The 16591-nt window shown below is 57.8% G+C and overlaps 2 protein-coding genes across 12 annotated transcripts in view; one reads left to right on the forward strand and one right to left on the reverse strand.

The window, feature by feature from the left end:
• The window catches only part of CISH (cytokine inducible SH2 containing protein), a 262755-nt gene that overhangs the window by 79979 nt on the left and 166185 nt on the right, over window positions 1-16591 (forward strand). The gene's annotated exons all lie outside the window — the stretch shown is intronic.
• Window positions 1-16591, reverse strand: part of DOCK3 (dedicator of cytokinesis 3) — a 146579-nt gene that overhangs the window by 14351 nt on the left and 115637 nt on the right. For 9 of the 11 annotated variants that reach the window (XM_084902250.1, XM_084902253.1, XM_084902251.1 and 6 more), the window contains 11 exons: window positions 15643-15728; window positions 13491-13517; window positions 13269-13364; window positions 10921-10981; window positions 10371-10464; window positions 8083-8231; window positions 5806-5892; window positions 4627-4731; window positions 1297-1438; window positions 232-398; window positions 9-95 (listed from right to left, as the gene is read on the reverse strand). In XM_084902250.1, the coding sequence (XP_084758376.1) occupies window positions 9-95; window positions 232-398; window positions 1297-1438; window positions 4627-4731; window positions 5806-5892; window positions 8083-8231; window positions 10371-10464; window positions 10921-10981; window positions 13269-13364; window positions 13491-13517; window positions 15643-15728 (1101 nt within the window). The remainder of the gene's footprint in view (window positions 1-8; window positions 96-231; window positions 399-1296; window positions 1439-4626; window positions 4732-5805; window positions 5893-8082; window positions 8232-10370; window positions 10465-10920; window positions 10982-13268; window positions 13365-13490; window positions 13518-15642; window positions 15729-16591) is intronic. The other 2 variants (XM_084902252.1, XM_084902245.1) reach the window with 1 other exon arrangement.

A 16591-nucleotide genomic window follows, 5' to 3' on the forward strand; every position in this document is an offset into this window, starting at 1 on the left:
CGGCTCACCAGTTCCCGCCTCTCCACCTCGAACCACCGGGAGATGCCAGGCAAGCTGTGGGTCAGGGTCAGCGTGGTGCGCTCGATCCACAGGCTCTGCGGGAAAGTACAGGCAGGGACAGGCCGTCAGGTCATCATGGCCACCCGCCCTCCTGAGGATGACGCAGTGACAAGGTCCCGAGAAGGCGCCCTGCCCTGTCCCTGAGCGCTGCCCGCTGTCCAGTCTGATCACCTTGAACTCGTTCTCCTTGTCCTTGGGGCCTTTGTGGAAAGGCCTGTCGTACCGGAACTTCCTCACGTTATTGACGCGGTAGAAGCTCTTGACGCGATCCGGGACCCTGTCCATCTGCAGGACGTCCATGCAGTCCGGGATGGGCGTCACCGCGTAGATCTGCAGGTCTGCGCAGGCAGTGAAGGGAACCCAGATTTGCCAGAGGTGAACCCGAGTGGCTGGCTCACGTCACCCAGCCTCTGTCCTGATGGAGGAGTGACAGCCCTCGTGGGTCAGACCACGTCTGACCTGGGCCCTTCCCTGAGCCCACATGTCTCCTGAGCACTCAGCCAGCTGAGCTGTCAATGCCAAGTGCTCGGTGCCCCTTTAATCTGGAGGGGAAGGGCCAGGGGAATGCAGGTGCCCCCAGGAGTGAGTTGCCGGGGCCGGGCCTGACCACTGTGACTATTTATTGCAAAATAACCTTTTAACAAAATATTCTTTCCGGGAGAGAACCTCTGGGCATCCGCCTGCCCCGCCGCCCCCGAACAAGCTGCCCGCTGTCGCGAGGGCTCCAAGGCAGCTGTGTGAGGCCCAAGGGCCAGTGTCTGCCTCCTGACTCCCACCCAGACCACAGGCGCTGCCATCTCCTGCCCACTCCCCCCGCCCATCCCTAAGCCCCCCTCAGTGCTGACAGATACTCAGGAGTCACAGGTGCAGGCGGAGCACGGCAGGGCAGACCTGGTGGTGTCCCTGTGGGCCCCCCCATCACCCTGGACAGTGATTGCTCCTGATTACCTATAAGGCCTCAGAGAGCAGGGTGAGGGTGGGTAGCAGCCAGCCAGAGGGACAGAGGTCCTTCTGAGCTCTGATGCGTAAGGCGCCCCCACGGCTAAGGGCATGCCAGGGCCTCCTCCGGGAGCCACGAGTGCCCCACTAACTATGGGCTTGGTGAGGAGGGCATGCTCTGGTCCAGGACCTATGGGTAGCCGAGTCTCCAAGGCCAACGGCATGGCCGAGGGGCAGCTGACCGTGGGCCTCCCCCTGCGGGGCCCCGCCCCCTTCCCTCGCTGCGTGGAAAGATACACTGGGCGTCGCACTGCAGGATGGTGTCGTCCGGGTGGTTGGGGTGCTGCATGGCGACGGCCTGCGGGAACTCGCTGAGCATCCTTTGCTGGAAGGCCTCCAGCCTCTCGTAGTCATGGCCACGGCACACGTATTCTTTATTCTGTCCAGAGAGAGAGCACACTCTGTGTCCCGCCTGCGGCCCCGCCTCCCCATGGGCCTCTGAGGCAAGGCCGGTGAGCCCAGGCAGGCCCGGGCACAGGCTCATCCACCCACAGGGGAGAATGGTCAAGAGGAAGGAAAACTGCACTGGGAGGTGGCAGTGGGAGGGGCCCAGCTGCTGGAGGATGGATGGCACCTGGGAAGGGGTGCCAGGTGGGGTGGCATTCTGAAAAGCGTCCTAAAGGCCCAGTTGGGTCAGCCTGGGGGAGAGGCAATCTATGTGGGTACAGCGCCAGCTGGGCGGGCAGAGGTACAGCTGGAGGAAGGTGGCGAGGAGAACTGGCGGGGTAACGGGGGAGGCCTGGGTGTGTGCTTCTGAGGGGCCACTGTGTCGGCCAGGAGAAACCTCTGCCCAGTGGCTGGCAGGGATTCAGGACTGTTTATTGCAGTGATTCCCTTGCCAATGCCGCAGCGGAACAAACTGGTATCACGCTAAGCCCGCATTTCTGTGTTCTATCACACTGGGTTTGGGTGAGGTCTCATTTCTGCCCCTAGACTGAAGTCACAGGCTCCCTCAGCCCTCTGCTGTCTGCCCCCAGCGGGGGGAGGTCCCCTGGAGCCTGCGGGCCACACGCTCTGCCTGTCCAGCTGCGGCCAGACCCACTCCGACAAAGAGGCGTGAGGCAGGCAGCTCTCCTGGCCTGTCTCGGGGGACAGACAGGAAGAGGTTCCACAGGCCGGCAGACACTTTGCGGACGGGGAGGGCCTCAGCCTGGCTGGAGTAGGACTTGCACCCCTCCTCTTTCTGTAGAAGCCAGCTCAGGTGAGGCCACATGTCTGATGGCTTCAAACGGAAGGGCAACCCCAGGACGAAGTCAAGGTCACAAGAAGCCGGCTGGCCTCCTCAGTGGACCAGACCAGCGGTCAAAGGACAGAGACACTGCCAAGCCGCTTGCCTGATAAGCAGAACAGACCAAAAAGGGGAGGAGGAAGAACTGGCCTTTCATACCCTCTCCCAATGTCCCACCTCCCAGGATCTGCTCCCGGTCAAATGGAAAGAACTCCCCTGAGCAGGGGCGGGCTTCCTGCCTGAGCCGGCTCAGACCTCACTGGTGAGGGAGGCAGCAGATGGCCTGGAGAGGCCACGCTGACAAAGCCAACGTCATCGATGGCCTATGTGAGTAGGGAAAACCCAGCGGCAGGCAGGCACACAGCGTTGACCTTGAGGCTCACTGCCAGTTTCATAGCTCAGGCGAGAGCCCCAGGACCCGACACGAGACAGAGCGGCTGCCGAGGCCCTACACTTTGTCCTGCCACCCACCAGCAAACAGCCACCTCCTCTGGGACTTCCCCCACTTGCCGCAGATGAACTGGCAGCAGAGGGAAGGGAAGGAGCGCAGCCCGTGGCCAGACCGGGCCGTGTGTAGGCATGAGTCACCGTTCCCAGGGACTGCACCTCATGCGCACATGGGGACAGATGGACACCGTTATTCTGCCGTTCCTGGCCCCTTGAAACCACACCTGGACGGCCCGGCAGCAGCGCCTGGTGGCTCAGGTGCAGGTTCTGAGCCAGGTACCATCGCAGATTGCTCCGAGGGCCCCGAGAATGCTCTGAGCCCCGAGACCCCCTCTGGGCCCTGTGACATGAGCATGAGGGCTGGGAGCCAGGTCCAACCATGATGACACCTCCTGGTTGGCAGGAACAGAAATGGGGACACCAGGGCGTGACTCTGTAACCTATATCCAACATGATGACGCTTTGGAGTAAAATTTGGTTTATCATATGCAAATTGTGGGACTGAAAAGGAGATTAAAACGACAATAAAGCACAATTTGCAAAGGTGACAGGAGAAAGAAGTTACAGTGCCAGGATCGTTCATTTGTCAGAGGACTTTCTAGGGAGGCTTTTGGCTTCTCATTCCCGGAGAAATCCTCCGCCTCCGGCTGTAGTGCCATCTACGCCGAAGGGGCAACGAATGCGCCGCTTCTGAAGCACCTGGGCTGGGAGGTCCCTGGAGTGTGAAGGAGGCCCAGCCCCCAAGAGGGCCTGGCTCACTCGCATTGTGCTGCCAGGATCACAGCTGTGGCTGGAACTGCAGCCTTCCTGGGATCACACTAAGCAGTGTGTGCGGGCGCCCGGTCAGTATTATCAGTTCCTACAGAAATCCTTTTCTTTCCACCCGGAGATGTGCGAGCTGCCCTGCCTTCCATCTGAGCCCGGGAGGGCCTGGACTCTGACTAGCAGACAGGCTTTTTAAAAGGAGCATGAGCACAGTTGACCTTTGATGCGATACCAAGCTCACGGCTCACTGGCTCAAGTGATGTCTCCAAGGAGACAGGATCCCAACCATATCGAGGAGAGTCTCTGAACCTTCCCGTCTGCGTGCTGAGACGCGTGGACACTGAACCTCAGTAAGCACTGGAACTGGGGCCATCGGAGCTGCCTTAGGTCTCAATTGCAGCCCCAGGTCCGCCCACAGCACACTTCATTGAGAGCGTCTGAGACTGACAAATCCTATGGCCACAGCCCGCAGCTGACTCCTCCGGGAGCCTCCGGGTTGTGCTGAATAACGGAGAAAATCACAACTGCTCAGCTGGGGTCAGTTCGGCTATGCCCCGTCATCCCTCCATGTTCATGCTCCAGCCCAGCCTTCCAGGCAACGGGGAAGGGACATGTTTGTCTTCACCTGGGCAGAGAAACAGCTGCCTAAAGGGCTTCCCACAGCCCCGAGCAGGGGCTGGCCTCGCGTTGTCTCAGACCCACAGCTCTCCATGCTGGCTGCACAGCCTACGTGCCACAGGGCAAAGAACTATCATCTCACAGGAACCCTGAGGCCGGCCCACTGCGAGGCCAGGGCTGTCCTGGGCACTGCCAGCTGAGGCAGGCGCATGGAGGAGGCCAGGCACTCAGAGCGGGCGGGGGAGGCTTCTAAACATGCCCACGTGACAGGCTCAGACCCTGGTCACTTCCTGCGGGAACCTGCTCAGGAGACATCAATAGCAGAGAGCAAATAGGGTCTAGAGCAGCCGCAGTGCAGGCAGGAAAGCCAAGTGCCTTCTGTTGGCTGGCCAGCCCTTCCAAAGGAGGACTCAGGAGACCAGGGAGCACCGTGAGGACACAAACAGGGCAGGGCAGGCTGTCCAGGAGCCTGCGGAGCGGGATGGCCCCGGGCCCGCTGAGGGACTCACCCGGAGGAAGAAGGGGAACTTCCTGCCGTAGAAGCCGACGCGGAAGAACTCGGGCTCCAGGCGCTGCTGCTCCATGATGCTGTCGTAGTAGCTGGCTTCCATCTTCTGTGGACGAGAAGCAGCCTTCAGGCTGGCTCCACTGCTAGTCCCGAGCAAGTCCTCCCAGGCCCACTGGATACGGTCTCTCGTCAGGAGAACCCACAACGGTCTAGATGAGACCCCTGCTGGGCCTCTCCCCAGGAAGCCCCTCCTCTTCCACTGTCATCTGATGGGGGGAGGGCGCAGGCCTGCCCTGCAGCCGGGAGGCCGTCCTGCGTGTCCTTCCCAGTGGGTGGACCCAGTTCCACAGAGACACAGGCTTCTTGCACATTTAGGGCCCCCACTCACACATGAAGCATGTGCAACAACACAGCCCTCCCCCGATTTCTGGTCTTGAAAGACACGGCGCAGACCCTGGGCGAGCGCTGCTCACAGTGGCTCACGGCAGTTCTCAGAGCCATTTTGCATCAGCCCAGCTGCATTGCTCTGATCATCTATCGTGGGGCTAACGAGGCTAAGGAAACTCAACTGTCAGCGTTACGGTTCAATTTAGGAGACTTTAAACTTTAAAAGCTGAGCTACCACCCATGATGCCTAGCATTTCCCAGGCCAGTAAGTATTAGTTTTGCTGACCTGGCTTTACATTCAGAAAAACTCCCTGGATTCTAACTGAAAGCCAGCACTCCGACCCCAGCACTGGGGCAGGAAAACCTCGTGGAGGCCTTCAGAGCCCCTGGGCATTTCACCTGTTTTAAATACTCTGCTTCAAAGAAGGGAGAGAGAATGAGGTCCTTAGCCTCAACAAAAGGGACCACAAGCCACAGCAGGGAATGGCCACATGTTTTCGGACAAAGCATTCCTGAGCAAACTATTTCAGGAAGCCCTGCTTCTGAGGGCGGCCGCACCGCCTCCGGAAGCTGCTCCGGCGGGGTGTGCCGCTCACTTCCTGAGCACGTGTCACAGTCTCTGACCAATGTGCGTGCTGTTCCCCAGCCCAATGGCAAGGGTCTCGAAGGCCGAGGCCTGGCCTCTGCCCCTCCGTAACGCCCAGCAGCATTAGGCGGGGCCTGGGCCTGCCGTGACCGCTCCCTGAAACCGCGGCCGGGAGAGCGGGGCTGGGGTGGGGAAGGGCAAGCTCACCCGGATCCAGCTGAGGCTCTGATAGTCGTAGAGGCTCTCATACTGACACGCCAGCTCCCTGCACAGCGGGATGCCGAACTCCCAGCTCTGCGTCAGAAACAGGAACAGCTTCAGCTCCTCAGAGTCCTCGGAAGGGCCCGCACCCCCACAGCGGAGGGCACAACCAAAGCCTCTGTACTTCATGCCACACAGACCATCTGCTCAAAAGCCCTCTGAGCGCCCAGCACCCAGCACTGAGGCTCTGCAGCGCGGGCGGCGGCTTTCCCGCTTCTCCGGGAATGCTGCCTCCTCCGCCCCGAGGCTGCTCCCAGGCCGCCTGGCGGGGCAGGCGCTCGGTCCCTGTCCTTACCGAGCTGTCTCATACAGACACCATCACATTCCTGTTGTGTGAGTCTCAGTTAGAGGATGGACTGCAAGAGGGCAGGGACCCTGTCTGTTCACTTTATCTTCAGAGCCCAGAACAGACTAGGCATGAGCTGGTACTCAGTAATGATTTAATGAGTTAATAAAGGAAACAATGACATTTAAAGTAAGATTATGTAGGCTCGGAAACAAGTATGGAAACCAAACCTGCTAATTTCTTTTATAGAAAGATTCAGATCTCTTTTTAAAAATATTTTTTTATTGACTTGAGAGAGGATGGGAGAGGGAGAGACAGAAACATCAATGATGGGAGAGACACATTGATTGGTTGCTTCCCGTGTGTATCCCAACCAGGAGCCAGGAACTGAGCCTGTAGCCGAGGAATGTGCCCTTGACCAGAATCAAACCTGTGACCCTTTGTCCACAGGCCAACACTTTGTCCACTGAGCTAAACCAGCCACGGTGAAAGATTCAGATCTAAAGTGGCTTCAGGTAGTCCTTGCCTAGCCAGGCCCAGGTTGCTTCCGTGGTGTGGCTCCCGTTATGGTGACAGGCCCACTGAACCGGTGCCTGAGGAGGCTATAATGGCCTTCACTGTAGAGCAATATTGTCCATTTCTTCTTTTTATTAAATTTTTTAAAAATTATATTTTTATTGATTTGAGAGGAAGGGAGAGGGAGAGATAGAAACATCAGTGAGATAGGATCATTGATTGCCTGCCTCCTGCCCACCCCACACTGGAGATTGGGCCTACAACCGGGTCTGTGCCCTGACCAGGAATTGAACCATGACTTGCTGGTTCATAGGTTGACGCTCAACCCCTGACCTATGCCAGTTGGACCATTTATTTTTTTAAAATAGTGCTTTTCTCTTGGTTAAATCGAGAACCACTGGTTATTTCAGCCAGGTTCTTCTCAACATCTAACTATGATTTAAATTTCTTACAGGAAATGTTAAACACACGGAAGAACAGAATAGAAGAATGAAAGGCTAGGTACTCAGCAGTACCTAGCTTCAACAATGATCAATTCATGGCCTGTCTTGTCCCATTCATGACCCACCAACCGACTCCTCCCTACAGTTTCTGAAGCAAATCTCACATAATTTCACCCATAAATATTTCAGTATGAATTTGAAACACCAGCAGGGAGAAAGACAATGTTTCTCAAAAAGAGGGTATTATTTCTAGCCTTCGGAGTGATTAATGCCATATGGATCAAAACTGCAGGTCCAATGAAAAAGATCAGAAAAAAGAAAGAATTTTATTTTATTATTTTTAAAAATATATATTTTTTTATTATTTTCAGAGAGGAGGGAGAGGGAGAGAGAGAAGCATCAATGATGAGAGAGAATCCTGGATTGGCTGCCTCCTGCACACTCCCCACTGGGGATCGAGCCCAAAACCTGGGTATGTGCCCTTGACTGGAATTGAACCTGGGACTCTAGTCCACAGGTCAAAGCTCTATCCACTGAGCCAAACCAGCCAGGGCAAGAAAGATAAATTTAAATAGACTTTGACTCCCTGCCCCAATACAACACCTTGGGCCTCAGGGAGCTTGAAGGCCTTTGCACCCCCATATCCCAGCCTTCCAGGGGCACACCGCTGGAGCTTAGACCCTCTCCTTTCACAGCCCGTTTCATGGCGGATGAGGAAGCCACAGGCAGCGAACAGAAGTGGGGACCAGGAGCCTGTGTAGGCGCTTCAGCACTGATGGGGAAAGCTGGTATGTGGAGTTGTCTCTCATTCCCCAATCCGGAACTGGCTTCCAAGCTACAGAATCAGCGACTTTTCACCCCTCGCCCGCCGCCCAAGAGAAAACCATGCCGCCTGCAAATCTGGTGCACATCTGGGCATCCACCAACTCCCTCCCCCCTCCTCCCCCCACCCCCCAGACATGCCCCTGCCGGCCCTACCTTGCCCTTGCTGAAGTAGTGGATGATCTTCCGGCACAGCCCCTCCTTCCGCTGCCACTCGGACTGCGAAGGGTAGTGGAGGAATTCCCGCAGAGGCCGCTCCTCCCACTGCAGCAGCTCGCAGTACAGGAGCAGAGTGAACGCAGCCTCTGTGGGACGGCAATGTGGTGTCAAGGACAGGCAGACGGCGGGCAAGGCCGTGCAGCCCAGGTCAGGGCCTGGGTACCAAAGGGGAGGCAGGAGCTGCCCAGCCATCGGATAACCACAGCACGAAGGGCCTCGTCCCTGTCTGGGCTCCAGATGAAGGCTGGCCCAGCGTCGGGGAGCCGGGCAGTGCCTTGCTCAGGGAGACATGGCATGTGAGAGCCTCCCGGTGGTTTTCTTCTTTTCAGCTCAGTTGACTAGAGCTTCCTTTCCAACCTCATCAGCACTGGCTCTAGGAGTGAGCACTGACCAGGCCTCTCTGCCCTCCCTGAGCCGGCCTCGCCTCCACCTTCCCTTTCTGACCTTCTCCTCACTGCTCCGTTTCTAAAGGACAGAGGGAGGAAGTGCAGTGGTGGTAAAGGTGTGGTGGCCTGGAGCCGGAAGCTCCATCCCAGAGGAACAGGATGCTGATCTGGACCCAGGGCAGAGGCCCCGTGACGCCGCGCCTGCATGGGTCCAGGTAGAGGCCACGTAAAACGCTGCTCAAGACCCTGGCCCCTAAATGCCACGGACGGGCCACAGTGAACGACAGCGCTGCCTGGGCTCCTCACGGCACCCTCGGCTCCTTCCGCTCCACTTGCTCATCTTCATGGCTCCTCTCCTCCTGTCAGGGAACTAGTCCTGGCTTCTGCCTGGCCTTCGGGTCCCACTCAGGCCTGTTCCTCATGACTGAGAAGCGCCTGTTCTGATGATTTTGTGACCACTTCCCGTTTTGGCCAGGCTCACTCGCTTGCAGACCCTCCGGGCTCCTCGCCCTTGCCGCTCTGCCTGCCCTCCGGCCACAGGACCCACCTGCCCCAGAGGCACAGGCCCCCTCCTGGATGGGAAGCCTTTCTCTCCGAGACAAGCCCCTGGCACTCAAGTCCCGCCTCTGAAGCTTAGGAAACAGCACGTTCTCCTCGGATGTCATTCCTGAGCCACTAGTGATAGGTGGAAGCGGTCAGCCATCACTTGGCTGCCCTCATGGAGGGGTGCTGGGGTCACGGTGGAAGTGGGCGCAGAGAAGGGGCGTCAGGCCCGTCATCATTTAATTCCCGCCAGGCCGTGCAGTCCGAACAGGCGGCTCTGTGCCCAACACTAACATCGAGAGACAAGGAAAAAGGATTCTGGCTGAAGCCGGTTTGGCTCAGTGGTAGAGCGTCGGTCTGTGGACTGAAAGGTCCCAGGTTCAATTCCGGTCAAGGGCATGTACATTGGTTGTGGGCACATCCCCTGTAGGGGGTGTGCAAGAGGCAGCTGGTCGATGTTTCTCTCTCATCGACGTTTCTAGCTCTCTATCTCTCTCCCTTCCTCTCTGTTAAAAATCAATAAAATATATTTTTAAAAAAAAAGAAAAGAAAGAAAAAAGAAAAAGGATTCTGTGTCCGTAAGTCCATCGAATTTTATCCACGATTGTGGGTGATGGCTCGGATTTCCTGTCCAGCACACACACATAAGCCCTGTGGCACAGGCTGAGATATGGCAGCCGGTCACCGTGAGGAAGGGGCTGTGGGGGGCTATGGCCAAGGTGAAGGCGGACTCCTGACGCAGAGCGGGGCTCAGTGAACAGTGTACAGGCACAGCCAATGCTTCCAACGTGTCCCGGGGGAGGCCTGTCACGGTGAAATGTGGGTGCAGCCGAAGGGCTGTCAGGAAGCCCGCTCCCGACCCCGGGAGCTCCTCGCTGAGTGGTCCGGAGGCCCAGGGCAGGCAGTGCTCGTGTCATGGCCGCACCGATTCCCGCGGTGCAGGTGCTTAGAAAGGCTCTGCATGAGGAGTGGCGGGGCTCAGGACGCTCTCACCTGGAGCAGCAGAGCCCGGAAGTCACCCAGGAGGCCTCAGAAGGGGAGTACGGGGGGGGTGGGGGGGAGTAGGAGGCATGAAGACTGGAACAGCAGTCTCAGGCAGAGGACATGGCAAGAGGCACAGATGGAGTCCCGCCTGCTTTCTCCACCATGTTACCAAGGGGCTGAGGGAAAGGAGTGAGGTGAGGGGGCGGCGAGGCCCAGCACCTGGCTAAGGCCTGGCAGACAGCGCCATGCTGCCAGCTGTGCTTATCTGTCCCATCAGTCCGCCCCGGGAGGCCGCTTCCCTCTCCCGCTCACCTGTGTAGTTCTCCGCCTGCAAATGCATGTCACAGAGCTTATGGATGTAGCGGATATACATCTCTTCTTTGTTAATCTCCGATTTGTAGAAGTTCTGTAGGAGGGAAGGAAATACACACAGATGGCGAGGCTGCCATGGGGGAGGCCATCCCTGACTCCAGGCAGCTGGCCAGCCCTGGCGTGCGGGCAGCAGTGCGGCAGCTGTGGGGGCACCAACCGGAAAAGGACAGCACCCACCGGAGGGCACACCAGCACGGGGTGGAGCCACTGGCAGGTCTTCGGGAGTCTGAGTAGTAAGAGGAGGGCCAGTGCAGACTGGGTCAGGGCAGGCTGGGAGCTAGGGTGTCAGGGCAGGTGGGACCCCAAGGCTAGAGCCCTGTCCAAAGAGCAGGTCATGTCATTCCTTGCCCCGTGGGAACAGGACTGACGAGAGGCCTGAATGGGAGGTGCGGACGACACTCGTGGCTGACAGCCAGCTGCTGGAGGCCGGGCCAATCGCACTGCAGGGCAGGGACCCCACCAGCAGACGGAGGAAGGCACGTCCTCTCACCATCAGGTTAACCGTGCAGCCAACCTTCTTGTTCTCCGTCTCCTCGCCTTTCATGCAGTCCCTGGAAGGAGAGTGCAGGTGAGCCCCCTGGCATGAGGCAGGGCCGCTGGGACCACACGCAGAGCTGCAGTCCTGCGGAGGCACTGCCGTGACCCACCCGCCTGGGGTGCTCTCCAACCGGAACTGCTTTCCTGAGGCGTCCCCCGGAAGATGAGCAGGAAGACTTTTCTAAGAGCTGTGAGCCTCTGCTGTGGCTGTGGGCAGTGGCTGCCTGGGCCTAACCAGGGGCTGGGCGGCCCGTGTGACGGCAAGAGCTGGCAAAGGAAGGCTCCATGGCCTCCAGCTGCCGCTTCCAGGTGGAGGCTCTGATGGAGCCCAAGGGCCGGGCAACTCTGGCTCTGTCCTGTCTGTTCCAGAGACCGGAGAGTCCTTCTAGGGCTCTGCTTCCTGAACTGGGAAACACAGTTGCTACCAATGAGCATTTTTATATCCAACACAAATGTCTGGGGTTCGTGCAGAAGTTGAAGACATGAACCCAGAGGTGAAGAGGTGCTTCTCTGAGTCCCCACGGTTCAGGCCGGTATAAAGCGCTCACCCTGTAGGTTCAAGGCATTCTGGAGTACAGCCTAGTGCCTGTTTGTAAATATATACATGTATATGCACATATTTAGCTCTAACACCTATTCTCCTAGTAAGTTCTTGTTGCACTAGATGCACTGGGCTAGAAGAGGCTTCTGGTTTCTGTTTAACCTTCCAGTAAGTTTATCCCATTGATAACCTGTGCTAGGCACCTGCCAGGGACTCTCCACCCTCCATACGGGACCCAGGAGCCAAGGACCAGGTCCCTGTCCTCAAGGAGCTGGTTCTCTTCTGCTGGGTGAGTTAGAAAGCTGACACAGGTCATCATCCAGGGGACGCATGCTCCGGAAGAGGTGTGCGGAGACAGCGGCTAAGCTCCTGGGAAGCTTCGTGATGGGGTGCAGACAAGGAACCACACGGGAGGCTGGACTGTGGGCGTGGGGAGTGGGGATGGCAGGAGACAGGGCTGGAGATGGGGGCGAAGACCTGTTTATGAAGAGCCTCTGGTGTCCTGGGAGAGGGAACTGGGTGCTGCAGACACACCACTGAGATAGAAATGGGGGGACAGAACAGGTTTGGCCACAAGTTTGAGTTGCTTGTGCAAGATGCCGGAGCAGCCCCACAGCAGCCAGGACTAGGCCCGGAGCCTGAGAAGCAGCGCTGCTCTTTCTGAGGCCACAGGGGGCGGGCCAGCCGGCAGGAAGCGCCGTCTCCCCTGCCTCCGGGGTGGCGGCAGGCACAGGAGACGAGGCCATCCTAGTCTCTGGGGGGAGCAAGGAAGTCATCTGTCCTACAAGGGGCTCCCAAAGGCCACCTGTGACCTCACGAGGCCCAGGAACAAGAGTCTGAGTTCACACAAGCACAACTGCGCTACAGGAAGCTCAAGATGCGAGCACTTTTCTCAGGAATTCCATTTCCGCACCCAGCCCTGCCCTGGACCCTGAGCCCTCTGCACAGCAAGAGTCTTGGCACAGCAGCACCTCCTAATCAGCAGCAGCAGCTGGGGGCTGACCTCGCGCACATTCCTGGTCCTGGGGTGACAGGCTCCCTGGTGCGCCCTGTCTTGTGGATGCCTCCTCTCTCCTGCATCTCCCTCTGAGCCCCAAAGGCCCCCGAGCCTCTGTCCTCGCACTCTGCTGAGAGGACAGCCACGGCTGTCGTGGTAGCTCCACTGTCACTTTTAGACGAATTCAAAAGCCATGAAGTGACAGAGAAGGCGGGTGTTCATGCCAAAGCCACTTTCACATGAACTCCCAGACTGAACAGAACGGAAAGACCCTGCGCTCAGGCACGGTCTGCTGCCTCTATCTGCTCACGGCCAGCGCCAAAGGACAGACACGAACAGACCTCAGGAGAGGAGGCAGGCATGGGAAAGTGGGGTCCCCGGACCATGGACACGCCAACCGCAAGTCCTTGTGGGTCACACTTCTGTCCCAGGCAACACTCCCTGCCCCCCTGCCACAGGCCGAGGAAGGCCACACCGAGCACCCACAGCTCGTCCCCGCCTTGCTTTCCTCTCCCTCCTGCCGAGCCCACTCCTCGGAAGGACAGCCAGATGGCTGCGTGTCCTGGGTGTTTCCGGGGAACATGTGCCCACATATCAGGAGGGGTCCCAGGAAGCAGCCCTCCCTCCACTATTAGTCGATTCTTAATAACTGGTGACGGCATGCAACACCAACCCAGTCCTCCCCTGGGGGCCCTGGTCTCAGCTTCAAGGCCAAGGATGCTCTCGCTAGAGTGTCCTGCGGCCGGAAGGCCTGAGCAGGTACCTGTAGTCCAGAAGGCGCTCCATGAGGCGAGTGACGGAGGTCACAAAGGAAATGCCGGTCTCCCGCCATGTTTCCTGCTCAATCTTCTCCAGCAGGCTGCGCGGGCGAGGGAGGGAAACAAACACAACATGCAATTCATGAGCTTCGCTGGCACCGGAGTGAGGGCCAGAGGCCGGGGCCCTGGCAGATCTGGAGACAGCACTCACCACACCACAGCCTTACCTGGGGTAGGGCCCAAACAGCTGGGTTCTACTCCACGCAGCACAAAGCAAGGACAAGGCAATTACTGAACCGGCAACAGCGAATAAACACCTTTTCCATTTTCCGGTACGAGATCCCAAGAATGCCCCTGCACCGAGGAGGGGTATCAAAGCCCGGCCCCGCCCAGTGTCCGCTGTGCGGTCTGCTCTGGAGCAGCAGCTGAGTGAGAGTCCACTGAGGCTGGGCCTGGCCTGGCCAACTGGCTGACAGCCTCCATCACTGCTTAGCACCATCTTCAGCAAACATAAGTCAACCTTTCACGCAAAGTGAAAGATTCCTGCCAGGCGCGAGGGCCCAGCTCGGGCCCCGGAGCTACATCAGCCACCTCTACCGTTGGGGATGCTCCATGCAAAATGTGCCAGAACGCCCAGTCCCCACCGCCGGCCCAGGCCCTGCGACCTCAGGACGGCTGCGCTTCTCCAAAGAGCCGGCTTCCGAGAGCTCTGCCTTCCACAGGCCTTCCAGACTCTTCCACTCGGTCCCTTGCCCTTTCAGCTCATGAGAAGTCACCTGGAGTGACAGGCCGAGCTACGGGCACACCACTGGGGACTCACAGCCACAGCCTGGCAGCCATTAATGCTGCTCTGAGGATGACCATCTGAGCGGAGACTTCTGGGAAAGTGAGGGTTTCCCAGGTGACTAGAAGGGAAGGCAGGACCACTGGCTCTGGCCACTGGCCCACGTGGATAACCCCCGTGTCAGCATCCCCCAAACTGTGCTCAAAGGAGCACTGCTGTCCTGGAGACAGGGAGGTGTTTTGTGAGCAAACAAGCAGGGAAGTGCTGAGCGCAGCACCCTCCTCTTGCAGACGCTCACATGTCCCCGCACATTAAGGGCTCCGGGGATTCTACAATTACAGAGGCCTGTTTCATTTTGTCCAGGTGGGACTTTTCTAAGTGAACCAGCCATGGCCCACTTACTCTTTCCTCTAGCATACCTACAGTCCTCCCCAAACACAAACTGGGGCACGCTGCCCCGTCACCAGTGGCGTCCAGCCTCAGACCGGTTAGAGGGTTTGCGAGGCTCTACTGGGTCAGGTAACTTAACTGCGAGCTATTTCTGTGCTATGTCTTTCCTTGCAGTCAAGTCATCCGCTCTTGGCTCAGAAGAGCTTTCTTTGTCTTATTCCACAATCAGAAACAGCTTCAGCTAAGGGAGAAATGCTGAAAGATGGATGCACTTTCACAAATCGTAAGTATTTAATTTCAGAGAAAGTCACATTTCACTGCGAGCCTCCTCAAGGAACAAAGTGGGCGTGGCCGGACAGAAGATTCCCTTAAACCAGAGCAGCCGCCGCCCCAGAGCTGCTTCCAGGCTCTGGGCTCTCACCACCTCCGTTCATCAGGGGACCTCACCCTGTGTCGTGAGGATTAAACAGGAAGCGTCAACACATTCTGGGCAGCGTCCAGTTCTAAGCACATGTGCAGTGTTATTTCTGGGAAAACTTGTTACAGGGTTGTCTTCACTAAGGCACTAAAACCAAGAAAATCTTCAAGTTGGAAATGAGAGAGAAGGAACGAGAGCTGTCAATGTCTTAACATGTTTTTAGGAAGGTAGAATATCCAACGTCACTGTCTGTCTGGGCGGACCACGGCCCCAGAGGCCCTCCATGCGGACTTAGTCCTGTGGGCTCTTGGCTGCCATGAACTCAAGCCAGGAGCCATGAGCGGCGGGCCTGGGAGAACCCTGACGTCATCGGCACAATCTCCTGCTCTGCAGGGCGCCTGGCCTGGAGCGGGGGATGATGTACTCAAGCCACAACATCCACGCCAGTGTTTCGCAGGCGGCCGGCACTCTCACGAAGCAGGGATTCACCCCTCCAGCACAGAGCCCTCATTAAGCCCCAGGAGCTGTTTGCCCAACTAGATCAGTGCATGCTAGGAAGACATTAGCGGCCTGGCCTCTGCTGCCAACCGTGGCGATCGCGGGGAGCCTCCTGTCACGATGCCCCATTTTTTATGGACAACAGGTGACCCCTGCTCCCACCAGGAGCCCAGGTCTCTCCTGACACCCAGATTCTGAAGCCTGCCCAGCGTGGGGTTACACCTCCCTCCCTGCATTAGCCCTCTTCACCCCTCCCCCACCGCAGGGAGCCTGGGGCTGCACAGCTTACAGCAGGCCGAAGAGCTCCCGGTAGCTCTCGTCGCCTTTCCCTTCCGACACCATGCTGTCCAGCTTGTCAATCAGCTCGGACTCCACCTGGAGGGAAGCAGAGACTCGGTAACCTGGAGCGGACCCGGCGGCAGGGAGGGTGCTGGGGACACCTTCCTGCTTTGCCTTTGCACCGAATGAACCCAGGGAGGCAGACTCTGATCTTAGCCAGAGAAAAAACGTCTCCCCACCCCAGCCAGGGGGACCCCGCTCCAGTGGTTTCAATCCCCAGACACTGTTTCCCAGTTTATGGGCAAAAGACGAGGACTCTCTGGAGAGAAACGTATTTTGGATCCAAAAAAGGCCTTTGTCAAGGTTCTTCTTTCTTAAAAAATGTTCATTCAAAGTAATTAGTATGTAGAGAGCACATCTGGTTAGACTTTTACCCTCCGGTCAGCCAGTGACGAAGGGAGGGAGCTGGGCTGGGCCCCCCGAACACCGTTAGGCTGGGCTGAGGGCGGGATCTCCTCCCAGATGCTCCTTCAGGAAGAGGCTCCCTGTCCCCCAGGACTTGAGCGCCGGGGCCTCAGCGGGCCCTGCCTCTGTTGGACTCTTCCACCGTGAGGAGCAGTCGTGCTACCACTGCTGTGCAGGGCGGGCCTGCGCCTGGCGGCCCCACAGGCCCCACTGGGTGGCTCTGAGGTGAGAGCCGAGCTGGACGTGATGGGAGAGAAAATCTTTAGAACTTTCATCAGCCTTGAAAACATGGAATCGTGGCATTATTTATATAGACATTTCATATGAACAGAAAAGGGCACGGCTGCGTTCAATAATAAACTGTAAGAGAAAAATTTCTCACTCCAACAGGGCCAAAGAGTCCTGAGGCAATGAACTAAGGAAAGAATAATTAAATTAGGAAATTCGTTGCTGGCAGTTACAGTTTCTGAAATCCCATTAGCAGGAAAGGAGGC

The sequence above is a fragment of the Pipistrellus hanaki genome (assembly GCF_964339955.1).
Source record: "Pipistrellus hanaki genome assembly, chromosome: 13".
Taxonomy (NCBI): domain Eukaryota; kingdom Metazoa; phylum Chordata; class Mammalia; order Chiroptera; family Vespertilionidae; genus Pipistrellus; species Pipistrellus hanaki.